Source organism: Electrona antarctica (genome assembly GCF_951216825.1).
Source record: "Electrona antarctica genome assembly, chromosome: 11".
Classification (NCBI taxonomy): Eukaryota; Metazoa; Chordata; class Actinopteri; order Myctophiformes; family Myctophidae; genus Electrona; species Electrona antarctica.
Genome location: NC_136792.1, coordinates 18,258,752 through 18,273,590, shown reverse-complemented (window position 1 = coordinate 18,273,590; position 14,839 = coordinate 18,258,752). Strand labels below are relative to the sequence as shown.

Here is a 14,839-nt window from a genome sequence, read left to right as displayed (position 1 = left end):
CCCGCAGGGAGGAGGAGTGGGCGGGACTCTCTACCTAAACACATCCAGGGCTATGCATTGTGTTCCCCATCTGTCAGTACTGCATCTACACAGACACAAACACCGATAGAATCAAGGATCCTGTATTGTCGACCTGTGGAAGGCTGTCAGCGTCACGAGAACCTGTAATCGCGGCATCGTCTGGGCTGTCGAGGCTTTTCTTTTGTCGCTGTCATTCGCCCGATTACTGGAAGGACGGAGGAGGACGGGACCGAAACGCACGATAAATATCTTCGTTTCAAAAGACGATCGTTTGGTGGCGAAGGGACATGCACGTCGTAGCGGCCCCCTGTCGTTCATCGGCGTAAAAACCTAGAATTCAACGGGACAAAGAGCATCCACCTGTACTAAAAGGCCCTGACAGCGATTTATTTTTGCAGCAATGCCGGGTTTTGATTACAAGTTTCTCGAGAAACCAAAACGAAGGTTCCAGTGTCCCCTGTGTAGCAAGGCGATGCGCGAGCCAGTCCAAGTCTCTACCTGTGGCCACCGATTTTGTGACACCTGTCTGCAAGAATTTCTAAGGTAGGGTGTGTGTGTGTGTGTGTGTGTGTGTTCACGCGCGCGTTTGTGCGTGCGTGTGCTCATCATGTATGTGCGTGAGAGAGCCACCACTGTAGGCGATACTGTAGGCTACAACCGTCACGTGTCGTGTCTAGTTTCGGTCTTTCGGCAGAGCAGCTACAGTAAATAAAGGATGTGTAGGTGTGTCCTCCTCACCTTGCCTTCACCGGCGGTTAACAACAACACTAAAGATTCAGTTCACTAGAGTACGCCATTCTACGGACCTCTTGTGTTTGCACGTTGTTCAACGTTGGTTTCAACTTTCGACATTTTCGGTTTGAAAGTCATGCTTTGCAAGTAACACATGTGATCCCCTTAGTCCCCTATAGACAAGATAACGTAAATTCAACTGTCACTGATAATATAAAACATTGAATGTTTGTCTGTTAGAAATAGAATAGGTCACTGTCACTGACTAGATGTATATTGCAGGCCTTGTATACCTGCATATATAGCCTATGTAATACTGTAACATTTTACATAGTATGTATGTACTGTGTTACTGATGCAAGTATATTCATACACCAGGGCTGGTTGAGAGCTTTGCCCTCCATCCTGTCTGTCATTTTGCCCTGAGGCTGTGTTGCCTATATAGATTTGGGGTCAGGGGCAGAGAAGCAGACTGGGGCATTTGGTGCATGCCTTGTTTGAATGATTACACACATCCCATCATGGGAATAAGGCACCCAAGACACGGAGGGATCTTCCACTGCAAGGTCATGTGTCTCTAAAATGCTGCTTCCATATGAATCTCCTCACTAGGGTGCTATTCTTAAAGATTACCAAATACATTTGATGGACGCTTGCTTTTTTGGTAGGCCATGCAATAAAAAAAAACAATCAGTAACTAAAGTTAGCTCAGTCACACCCTTTTAATGATTCCTATGCAAACGTGATTAAAAACATTGACTAACTCATGACACATAAAGTTAATAGAAATTAATTGATCATGCATTTCATGATTAATTACCCTGTAATGCTGTCAATTTAAGTAGTAGAACATTTGTATGTATTCCTCTATTCAGATGCTCTAACAGTAACCTATTTGATGTGTTCACTATTCAGTGCTATAAATATTACTTACAGTATGTTCAATGCTCGTTGTCAGGCAGAGAAAGACTGGGTGGCTAAGCTGTATTTAATATCATGTAGTAAAGAAATGAAATAACGTAAGCACTGAAGTATTTGTTTTTACTGTAAAATGCTTGATAGGCTTGATAGGCTGAAATACAAAAAAGAAGGACGAGTGATCACAGCTGAATAATTAGTTTCCCCTGCCATCCGTAACAATAGAAAAATGATTTGTTGCAACAATTCAACATGTAGATCTCACGTTAACAGGGATGTAACATCCAGCATGCAGCTGAGTTCGCTGAGTGGCCTTCAACTCTCTTAATTGGCAAAGTGTGTCAGTAGAGGCCACAGACATTTCAGCACCCAGGGATGGACAGCACAAAGGGTTAGCATGTCTCATTCTAACTGGAGTACCAGTTTATTGAAGCTGACAGAGAGTAGTTAGCTAATGCTCTTACCCATTGTGAATCTCTAGGTTGATCCTCTCCTTTCATTTGTGGGTTGTATGAGATCCAGTGTAGGCTTGCCAACCCAGTCTGCCCACTTTCACAGAGTCTTGACAGTTGTGTCATTGTAACTCTAGCTCCTGTCACAATAAGCTTCCCAAAATCCCTGCAATGTTCCATCACCACAGCATGTCAGGCTATGAATCCTGGTCTTCAAGTAGTGCTGGACAATATTGACCAAATCAAATATTATGTATTGTAAGTAATATGTATACATGTGACACTTCCGTTGTCAACAGCATACAACGCTGACGTCGGCCATTGGCCGAAACGCGTTCGTTGTGATGCTGTCTGCGTTGCACCTTACCATACCTATAATGAATAAATAAAGTGCCTTAAAAAAGGACAGTTCCGTGAGTGCTGGTATTCTCTTGTCGAATTCAAATATGACCATATCTTTGACCGAATACATAATATCTTAATATCAATAATGTGACAATATTTGGGGGTTTGATTATTGGTGCTGCCAGAAGATATTTACACATTTCTGTGAAGTTATCATGTGGATGACCAAAACAGGTAGAGGTATTGTTGTTTGTTTCACTCAGCAAGAACAATCAAATACATTCAACATTTAATCAATTTACTGAAATACAGTCTTTGAGCCCAAGAAAAGACAACATTTAAACTCTATTAGGATGATCAAAATCCTAGACAATACAATATCAAGTCTCATATCACCCAACTCTATCTTGAAGAGATTGATTTTCAGTGTATGACATTGCAAGTTAATTTCTAGTCACATCTTTTCAGATGATCTAAGAGTTCACTTTACTGAAAGGCACATAAGGAGGGAGGAGGGGGGGTTGAGTGAATGGCCTTCCTTTGCTTTGCCACGGCTTAATGGTGAAAAGAGTTGGTGTATAGCTCTCTGTTTGCTGGCATGTGATTCTAATGGGCTGTGTTTCCGCCATGGAAGGAATGTGTAAATACTATACAGCAGCAGCCCTGGAGGCTGCCCTAGCTCTGAGGGAGAGTCATGGGGTAGAGAGGCAGCCCAACCCTCCAGGCTAATTCAAATGTGAGTCACATGTCTCAACATCTCACCACGTGCTGATTAGGCCTCACCTTTATTTGAGCAATAATATGTTTGGGCTCTTATTTATTGGTGAGATTAAATAAACACTTCATGGTATTTAATAAAAATGTTCTCAGGTTTTTCGGGCCTGATGCCCATGTGCCTCGCATGGCATGGCTCTTGGGTCATCAATCTTGGCTGCAGTGAGCCAGAGCTGTGTCATACAGTGTTACTGTGGTGTCTCTGTGGGAATGATACAGTGCTATGGCCTGGCCTTGACAAGGATGTAATTGGTTTGTTCTGCTCTATAAGTTCTTCCTATAGGCATAAACACAGTGATTCTGTAAGTTCTTCTAACTCAGACCCCCATGTCACAGGAAGCTCCGAACTTCCGAAGTGGACTAATATGAGAATCTTTGATGGTTCAGTTATTTACTCCCATAGGCCAGGAATTGGTGTCTTGAGTGGTTTTGGAACGGTGATGATTCCCTGACTGTAACTTAGACATGTCAATGTTTTTGCTGATATAGGCATTAGGCAATAGACTAGTCAATTATTCAGCTGTAGTCTCCCACACTTGTTTTCTAAACGCCCTTGTGATGAATCCTTGTTGCGGTCAGCTTCCACCCATTCTTCCTTTTTTTTTAGGCTTTCTGTCATCATCATCATCAGCCCCTGGCCTGTTTGCTTTTCATTCCCAACAAAGAGAGAGAGAGAGAGAGAGAGAGAGTGTGTGTGTGTGTGTGTGTGTGTGTGTGTGTGTGTGTGTGTGTGTGTGTGTGTGTGTGTGTGTGTGTGTGTGTGTGTGTGTGTGTGTGTGTGTGTGTGTGTGTGTGTGTGTGTGTGTGTGTGTGTGTGTGTGTGTGTGTGTGTGTGTGTGTGTGCACGCGCAGAATTGATCAGAGGAACGCATACAGAGGCACATTGACTGCTAGGATAGCGGGTGTCCCTATTAGATGGGGTGGCGTCGGTGTGCTGGTGTTCAATGTTGTCTGTAAGTTTGCCACACTTGGGCAGCTGGTCTTTTGTGTGTGTGGGTGCGCGTGTGCGTGCGCGTGTGCCTGTGCGTGTCTATCCTGCATGGGACTTAGGACATGGATAACTAATGAATGACTGTGTTTTCATTCCTAACCCCATCCTTGTGATGCCTTTGGTGCATCACAGAGATATATTCACAGTCCCCCCCACAGGTGTCCCAAAGCCACATGGGCATCCTGGCTGTCCACATCCGGAAGGAAGGGGACTTTGCGATCCATCCCCCTTCTGACTACCATGTTGGCTCAGTGGAGCTGCACATAGAAGACTTGTTGTTTAGTTGGTTGAATGAATTGGAGCCCCCAGGCTTGGGCTCTGTACTGATGGTCTGTGTGAAACTTCCTCAGAGCTGTGAACACCTCAATGTGAAATTGCCTTTTTTGTAACAAAAAACTTTGAAGTATTCATGATTTCAACATGCAACATTTAAGGCCTAATATTTCTACAATTGCGAAATTGTTGCAAAACCTGTGACTAGCCAGCCATATGTCATAGACAAGATGTTGAAGGATACAAATAGGTCTGACCATGATGTACCGGCGTGAATATTCAAATCACTTTACATTACTCCAGAACATTTTCCAAATTCTTAATTGTTTTATATTTAGGAAAGATTTTCCAATTTAACATTGCCCTAAATGTTTAGTTACTCTTCCTGTACCCTGTCACACTTGGATCTGTCAGAGCTGGAAGTTAACAGGCAAGCAGGATAAAATGAGAAGAGAACAAATCGTATATAATATGCTTAAATACAACAGTAGCTAGCATAGTAGAATTATAAATATTCTGCCCATGGGGTGTAGCTAGATCAAGGCCTACATAATCTAAACGTTCTTAAGTCACCTTAAGAAATGCTGTTGGGAGTTGTTTCTAGAGAAGTGTGTGGTATAGGATACAGGTTGCTGAATGTCAGTGCGTAATGGATGCAACCTTGCATTGCAATCACTACGCCTTTCATGAGTCTTTTCATGAGCTTTTACTGATCTCTAAAACTTAACTTAACTGTTTACTTAATTGCATTTGATTTATGTGCAGCTTATCAGTTTCTGAGACTGAAATACATCCTTTCTTTGACTTGAAAGTTTACTCCTCTATTTACTGTCTTTGTGACTCACATTAGAGCCTGTCCAATACAGTATCAGTTTGGCCAACATATGGGACTTGTTCTTTGATCTATTATTATGCAGCTGATTTTATAAAGGTTTTCATAAAATTTCACTTGTTTGCTTGGAGTTCAGTTCAGTTTGTGTATTTTATATTTACTTGTTCATTGTAGAATCTATGTTTTTAAATGTATTAAACAATATGTTTATTGTTTTTTTTTAAACAAGACATGACAAGACAAACCTTACACAATCTTTAGACATATTTTACACAGAAGCAGAACAAAACCAGACACCACAGAGAGGGCAACAGAAATCAATAAAATTAAAACAAATCAGATCAACACAGAGGGCAACTGCAACGGCCACCAATAAAGTGCATAGAGTCAGTTTGAGGTATTTCCATTATCATCATTTCGAAGCTTAAGAGTTGGGTAAAAGGGCACCAAACCTAGGTTATCCTTACCATAGCACAGCAACTGCTCATTTCCGTCAGCCATTGATTGTATAATTAATTATATAATCATTTATTTGATTGTATAATTAAAGTTAAATGTTCTTTTCATATATTGAAGTTTAATATACTTCATTAGAAAGCATTTTATGTATCAAAATGTTATTTGTTTATTTTTATTCAGTTGTCTGTCTGTTAAGTCTACTCAAATAGAACTTTAATCAAATCTAAGTTTCACACTGATTAGAATTTCACACACTGACTCTCCAAAATTGGCATCGGATCAAAAAATCTGGCATCGTTCAGGCTCTCTCTCACATGGCCCTGTACAATTGCTGGTGACACTGGTGAGATCAACCGGTTGCTTAACATTACATACACTTTTCATCCTTTTGGGAATATGGTACAAACCCTTGTTTTGCTGAGACTTGACCCCAGAGCTTGTTCAACCCATCTTTGCAGGATGAGGCAATAGCAGTGGGTCTCCCGGGAAGATGCTGAGGGGCTTTAGAGGTCCAGCTGTGATGATGACATGGTTGACATAATCTGTTCATCATTTCACCCAGCTGCAGAGCTTTGTCCTGTACTGACAGTGTTACACTAAACACTACTAATGTAATGTGTTTAAGTTTGCAGATTGTGAAAGCTGTTTGTTCATGTTTCCCATAGCTCATTGTTGTTATAAGCTAGCTTATGTGACTAAATGCACTTGTCTTGGTATGGACTTTACAGACAAGGCACTTAAAATTCTTTGAATTCTTTTCCATTGAAATCCCCTCCAAACACCGCACTCCCATGGTGCCCAGTTCTCTGGATGTCAGCTCTTGACCACAGTCTGTGTGCTACGAAGAAGAAACTTGAATCAGTTTATCAACAAAAGAACATTCATGAAGCAGTCCAATAGCTGCTTATGAACTTGTCTGAACTTGCCCGTGACTATAGGACTGCCTATTGAAACAGATCTGCCAACCCTGTGGGCCAAACAAAGAGGCAAAACATTCCAGCTATGCAGTGGATCACCTTGCCCTTCACAACGTGAGCATGCTGGGACCATGCTGCTAAAACCAAACTCAATTGCTGGAGCTCAGCCAATTGGCCCATATCTCAAAGCATGGCCAGTGCTTACATGTACACTGGTATGCACGCTATGTGAAACAACTTAAGATAAAGATGTGTTTATCATAACACATAAGCTCTGTGCTCACACTGCTGCGTGATCTACAAGCATCCATTGCAGAGCAATGGATGCTTATTAAGAGTCATTCTCACAGATCCAGCATGATGATACAATCATATGCTTTAATCGCATTGTTTCAGAGAAGCTTGTAATGAAGGCTTTTTGTGGGTGAATAGATGACCCTTATGAACATTTCAAGGTTGAGCAGCAGACATGAGTTTAGCAGCTCAACCTTTCAGAACCATAGTGCACAGTGTGGTTACATCTGCACTCTGCTCCCCGTTGTGCTAATTGACTTCCCCCAATCTGTTTGTGTTGTGCACAGGTCACTGCACTGGATATAAAGCGGACAGCTCTATGCACCTATGCATGCATAAAGTAGTGTATACATTAGCTCTGGTCCATAGCTCTAGATGCAACGGCATTAGAACTATGGACCAGAGCTATGTATACATGCACACGTGTTTCATCTCCCACAGATATTACCCCAGCAGAATGCATTTTTCATTATCACATAATATCATCATATCATTTTGCATATAATTTCAAAAAGCTTTAAGATGAATATTGGGATGACAATTAGTAATGAAGTGTCACTGGTGTACTAGCTTGTTAGTTACTAGCTAGCTAAATTAGCTTAAATTAGAAACATTGTTTTGTGTAGTATCCCACTCCCACTGCTTTATTCTGTGTGTGACTTTGTGTATTTCAAAAGGGTAATGGTCTGACACAGCAGTATCTTTGCATATCGCCCATCATGTCCAACAAACTAATGCTTCTGACTTGTTGGTAAAGAGATTGTTAGCAGGGATTGCTGTGGTCATTAGCACCAGGCTGTAGTTGGGTGACCACTGGCTCTGGTTGCTGAGCTGACATCCAGGCATGTGTGGAATCTCTGTGTGGAGTCTGAAAGGAGAGCAGCTGGTAGTGCAGCGTGGTCATGGGGGTGAATTGAAGCACAGGCACCTGTCTCAGTGAAAGGCTCCTCTGTAGAACAGAACAGGTGTCAGCAGAGCAGTTAAGCTCTCAACTTTAAGGGTATAGACACTGAATTAACTCGTTTATTCAGCCCTATCAATGTTACGGTCAATGCCCATTCACCCCCACAGCTCTTCCGTCCCTTCCTGGTCTAGCCAGTGAAATGTGATGGCTTCCTTCCTGCCAAGCCTTAGAATCTTTTACCGTCCTCTCATCAGCTCTGGTCTGTTTACTGTGGTGGACCTCTAACCACACAGCTCAATGACTCAAGTCCACTACAGGCCCCCTGTGTGGTGTCTTGGAATCTCTCTCACAGCTCATTTTCAGATATGTCAACATAGCACAATGCCCAACGCCCCCCACCCCTGCCCTTCCTCTCTGTGCATAGACAATCTATTGATGCCATGAAAGAGCAACGGAGAGGAAGTCACTTCATCACTTGCATGTCCAGATGCATCACTCAATCGGCTTGTTCAGAATGAGGATGAGGGATTGTTTGTGCTGCAGGCTGGGTCTACTCATTCATCCCCAATCTCCCCAGAAGTGTCTTGCGAGTGGTTGATTGTGATGGCACATTGACCAGTGGGTGACATCCTTACTTAAATAAGAGAGTGTACTATTTAAGCTGTGACTGTCATCTGATTTACAGGTCATGCAGCAACTGCATGCTGAACAAACAGAGATTGGAATGATATGGTACATATGATCGCTTAATGACAGCCAGGCAATGACCGTCTACTGTAAATCATCTGTCTGTTAGACCAAATCTTGACATTGCATTGAGTAGGTCATCTTGTGTACCAGAGAGAGTGAATATGATTGGCAGGAAATGAAGAACAAATAGCAGGATAATGTCCTAGTCAGTGAACCATTTTATATACTATTATAAGAGACGGGTGGCATATATGATTGTCATCTTTTTGCACCAAACACTACTCTTTTACTAATTGATAATATGTCCTCACTGTTGCTCTCAACAACAGAGGTAATAGAATACATAGAGGAGTGATGCAGCCGAGGCATATTGAGACAAAGGAGGCAGTTTGACGTCACCACCCTTCCTCACTAAACAAAGAAATTGCATCCCCAAATAGAGAAGTGGACAACTAACTAAGCATGCTACAGCTGAGAGCTAGTATGATTTAGCATGCCTTAAGGAAAGTATTCTATGACAATGATTGTTTTACCTATATCTATCTGCTACAGTACTGTATATATATGCTTCAGATTGGAAAACAGGATCCAAAAGCATACCTATTGCCTGCAGATAACTAAGTTACTGGTAATATGAGCAGTTAGAGTTGGTTGTTTGTGTGTGTTGTGTATGCGTCTGCAGGCTTCTCCTTAGCATGCTGTATGAAAACTGTTCCCTCTCTTTCACACAAAGAAGCTCACCTTCCCTCACAGTTACCATGGACACAAAAGCACAGGGCCTAAAATTGTCACTGCTGTGATGCACACACCTCATTGACCTGAAACAGCTCTGATGGAGCATTTCCTCTGCCTGTTCAGTAAAAACACAGGAAGGAGAGATCTATGTAATGCTGTTTTGCTTGTCGCTGTAAGGTGTCTCACGTGTGTCAAGAGTAAATGACCTGTTTGAACACCTTTTAGTAAGCAGCCTTTAGTGCAGGAGTTTTGAGGGAAAAGTTTGCATAGTTTTCTACTTGACAGCAAGCCTGCTTGTGACTCATGGCATTAGGATCCTTCTTGCACTGCACTGCGCTAACTGGTGATTCATGCGAAGGCAGGTCACACGTTTTGACATGGGAGGCTCTGCAGGGAATCAAATCATAATTCTCTTTCCACCTCTTCATTTCACCACGCCCTCGCATGTTCTCTGGCAAAGTTCAGACAGACGCACAACGCAGTAGTTCCGGCTTATCATCCAATCACCTTCAAGGTATATCAAAGTCAACATGTTGAGTCATAGTTGAGTCATACTCGTAGCATATACTATTTTTAATCTTTCTAAATCTGTTGTGTCGAAGGCAACCGCCTTGTGGTGGTACTTATTAATTAACGGATGTGCCACAGTACAGAGGGCCTCACGCTTTTGTGTTTTTATTTCAATTGTGTTCCTGTGAGGAACACAGTGAGCCACACGTTACACAGGTTGACACAGTTGTACCCATATCTCTACACCTACTCAACTCAGGAGTCACAAACTGTAAAATTCTGAGTGTGAATGTAACTCTTGACAGTGTACAAAAGGAAACGCGTGAACCCATGAGGTCCATTTGATCCTTCTGATTAAAACACTCAGGCTTTTACTGCACGTGGACTACTAGAGCATGCTGTTGAGATGTTAAGTTTATGACTTAAGGGTCAAGGAAACAGCCATATGGATCATATAGAGCTTATCTTTTCAGCACTACCATCAGTTTTGCATTATTGTAGTAGTGAACTATAAAAGGGGAACCAGAAAGGCTATTCGTTGCTAAAACAAATACCATAAAATACTCCACCTTTACACAGTGAAAGCATTTAACATTTATGGATTAACTGGACATCTTAAAGTGGATTATTCATATAAATAATAAATCCAATTGTATTAAAGCACTTAATTAATGTTCTGTTGTTTACAACTGTGTGACACACAATTCAATTAAAAAAAATCAATAACAATATAATAAACAATTAATTGTATGTCACACATTTGCAATTGTTACTCTTTGTGTTTACTGGAAGCAGATGCAGGCTTATTAAAATATCTGTTTTCCATTATCGGTTGGAGGGATTATCTGAACAGCCAACCTGCATCCATTAACCAGAGTGGAGTGGAGAGGCGGTGTGGACTGTGGAGGTGGTGAAATAATCTGCCTTCACAGAATCCTCGGATTACTGCTGATAATATGGACCTCCCATAGTGCTGTTACATTTGGCATTATTTCCTTATATTTCAATCAGTTCCAAGGAAATAGCCCAACTAGTCATATCATCCACACTATGGAGAGAGTGCACTATTCATATCACCCGCGCACACACGCGCATGCACACACACACTAATGCACGGCTGCACGCACACTAACGCACACACACACACACACACACACACACACATTGCTCCACTGGTGTGCCAAGGAACATCCTCGATGAGGATACGAGGCCACTGAAATTGAGTGAGTAGAAATTTCAGGAATCGGGACTCATCTTTCCTTTCAGGCAATATGTCACACTTTCCAGTAAAATGTTTCTGATAATCCTAGAGAACCACAGTGCAAACCTTTATGCTTTGATTGTTTTCTGACTGATCTCTTATAGCAGAGTTTGAGCTTCTCAAAGAGCACCTTCAGTTCTATCCTTGCCTCTGGCAGAAACAGATTACATTACTCACTTCAGATGCCATGCTTGAGGTAATCATCATGCAGTAAAATAATTAATTTTATAATAATGTTATACATAATAATAATGCTCTAATTTTAGAGCCGACTTTATTTCTCGGTCTATTTCCGTCTTTATTTACTCTCCATGTTACTGTGGAGCGTGCTCACATACAGTGTGTATATTATACAAGGCATTGATTCCTCTCAGTATCTTAACTGATCAAAGAGAGTGCTCTAAGAACCAAACCCTTTATCTGCCGATGGAGTAGCTCTATTTAAATTTGTCTCATCTCTAGCTTAGCATTAACCTGCTTTGGCCCCATCTGTCAGACATCCTGGCCAAGAAGAATACCTGAGATTAGTCAAGAGCTAGTGACGAGAGAGCTTAAAATATCATCAGGTTTTGACACAGTATCTTGACAATATCATGATATTTGAATCAATAAGGATTATGAAAATATCATAAGATGCTCTAGTTTTCAAGCCAAACCTGTAGTCTAAATTCTGTGTAATGTTTTATGGCAAATGCCAGAGACAATGTGGTCAGGAGGTGCACGCACATCCCGGGTTAATTCAACGGGTGCTTGAACAAAAAAGAACAGACTGCAAAAGGAAGAATAAGTGCCAAGAGACAGACATCATATCAAAGGCAGCACGGCGTGACTGAAATGATGTATACAGAAGTCTTATCCTATACAGTGGTTTAATAGAGGCTGTATGTACTGATACACACTTCCACTGCTTCCACTCTGTTGCGGCTTCATGCTGTGCCTCTCTTCCATCCAATCACTCATCCTCTTTAACACAGTTTGAAGGAAAGTGACATGGTTGTCTCCAGTGTCATGTCTCACACTTCATGTGTGTACAGCCGGCTGACGGGCAAAGATGGGTACTCCTTTTAATGGGCTAGTCAACGCCTTGGCACTCTCAAAGGCCCCCCTGTCCACTGTATGCATTCCACAGGATTAGTGTGGCAGTACCACAGCCCTTCAAAGCCAGGCGTCATCGCTGCACATCGTCCTTTTAGCAGACATCTGCAGCCTAGCTAAAATTAGATCAACAATCTGTAATTAAAGACGGCTGAAATTCGCCCATGTCTCAGAAATGTTATAGCATATCTCAATTGAATTCAGTTTCTCAAGACCAGAATTGTCACGTTCTTTCGAGTGCCAGCGTGCTTTCAAACCTACGTATGTATACAGTCATTACAGTGAGACACTGTCGCACTTCCAGAACCTTGCCAGTAGTTTTTAGCACTTCTTCAGAAGTTCAGAGATCCTTCTCACATGTGTGACACGTTAAACCATGGGAGTTTCATTGGATTTTATGAGTGGCCTTGCTAGCCCCCACCCCTGCACAACTGCCCCATAACCAGATCAAACATTACCATCTCTTTTCAAGCCCCCAGCAAAACCTCAATTCTGGGTGGGGTTTCACTTTGTATTCTCTGAAGTGCCTGTAAGTAACGCATGTGTGCATACAATGTTTATGGTGGTCTCTCTCTGCTGCTGCCTGTGTGACATTTCTGCTGAGTGGCTTAGGATGCAGCGCTCAGCTCCTGCTAGAATTGATAGGACTTCTCTCTCAGCCCCCAGTCTGTGACCAGATCAGCAGGGAGTTAATGAAATTGAATTGATTTTCCTGCACCTCGTCCATGCAGTATATACTGTAATCTGAGGATGAAAACAGGCAGAGAAAAGCAGGACATGAAAATGCAAATTGCATTTGTTCATTTATTTGAGTTTCAGCCTGTGGAAGTGTAGTTGTACAAAGGCACCTTAGTTTTAACGAATCCTTCCCAAAACACGGGCAATTATTTAAACTCTGTCCAACACTGAAACACTGTCCATTAGGTCGGGATTGGGAAGAAATTCAGACACAAAACAATGACTTGCTAGCAGACTAAGCATGTTGTGCTTGTGTTTGGTTCCCCCCCCCCCCCCTCCGCTGAAGGCTCCAGGATGTCGCCGTGCAAGCGCCATCTCCGTTCCTTATACTGTAGGATGGATTCTAGCATCCCAGAGGCTGGAGCTCAGTGTGCAGATGGCTGCACCTCTCCCTCCCTCCATGTATCCATTCATCCATCCATCCATTATCTCGTCTTACCTGTTTTTGTGGCTTGGTTCTGTCCTGGCAGATGCCGGCTTCCTTTCTTTGTGGAGTCACATGCTGTTTGCTAACATGGCAGTACAGAATGCTTGCATCTTAGTTGTACCTCTGGCATTGTGAGGATTCTGGTGACAGTTTGGTTTGCTTGCTTGTCTCCCATGGATCTGCTCACAAAAGAAGATGCTCCATATATAGCACATGCTGAAGAAAGCTTGGTAACAGTGGCGAATACATTCAAAAAGTGCTTTGGGCCTTTCAACCATTATTACTATATGGCAAGTGTTTCTGTATCAAAACAAAAATGACAGTTGGGGGGGAAAAATAAAGGCTATATTGTTAACTTTTCAACATAATATAACTTATGAATTAACTGAATTATCTCACTAAAGGCTTGTTTTCCACAAATATCAAGACAGGGTGCTGATTTCATAAACTGGGACTATGCAGTCAAATCCTCAGTGTTTAACCATTTGTAACTCAGAGTATGGAAATGGACTATTATGGCATAAGGCCATGTGGTAACATTTGGTCAATCTCAGAGTGGAATGTATACATTAACTAGGGTATTTATTACATTAACTATAGGATATAGTCTGTCTTAAATCCATTTAAAAATGAAAACAGACCAGCCACCTGGCTTGTTTGTTTGTTGGACATGGCTGATAGGCTATAGCTCTGCTTCTAATGTGCTATTTTTTCATTAAAAATGTTCCCTATTTTAGTATCATGGTCATCAGCTCCCTCAGTGCATTTGTGACATGGAGAGCAAGAGAAGAAGCCAGGGAAATGGTGCCAGACATCTACCCACACAGTGCAAACAGTCCTTTGTATCGGTCTCTTTCCTACACTTGCATCATTTTCTCCTGTTTTGTACCTGAGTACCACAGGAACAATACCTCGGTTTATATAGTAGTACCTCTACCTGCTATAGTATGTACTATAAAATCCATTTCAGAATTATTTCATTTAGTGTTTGTGTGGCATTTAGTCAGTTGTAGCTTGTTTCTTTCTCTTAATGACATTGCCTGTCAGATGTTGTCACATCACATTAAGTGGCTGCCACTGGTCCTTTGTCACCAACGATGTAAGCAGAGGAAGTCAAATTGGATTTTACAGGTGGCATATTCTGGACAAGCATGCACATCGGGTCTGATTTATCAAGCTCAGTTGCTCAGTTACTGGGTTTCATCAGCTGTGTAAATGCATTTACCACTTTACCCTATATATTTTGTTGACTTGAGTCCTTACTTCCCCCTCTCCTTTGTTCCCCTCTACAACAAATCTATTAGCTGAAAATAGTCAATCTATGAGCTCTGAGAAGGTTCGTGTGGTTAAACTCCTAGTCTGGTATAATAGTTCTACTGGTCAAAGTGGTCAAAGAGAATGTCATCACAAAGGTCAGAAGACTTATTCACGGCATAATCCTTGGCAAAGCATAACATGCACAGTAAAATCC

At 41.9% G+C, this 14,839-nt stretch overlaps 1 protein-coding gene across 1 annotated transcript in view; it reads left to right on the top strand.

Annotated features, from left to right (window-relative positions):
- Window positions 1–13: 13 nt before the first annotated feature.
- Window positions 14–14,839, top strand: part of traf4a (tnf receptor-associated factor 4a) — a 33,974-nt gene continuing 19,148 nt past the window's right edge. Inside the window, exon 1 of the mRNA XM_079514762.1 lies at window positions 14–564. Within this exon, the coding sequence (XP_079370888.1) occupies window positions 422–564 (143 nt within the window). The 5' untranslated portion in view covers window positions 14–421. The remainder of the gene's footprint in view (window positions 565–14,839) is intronic.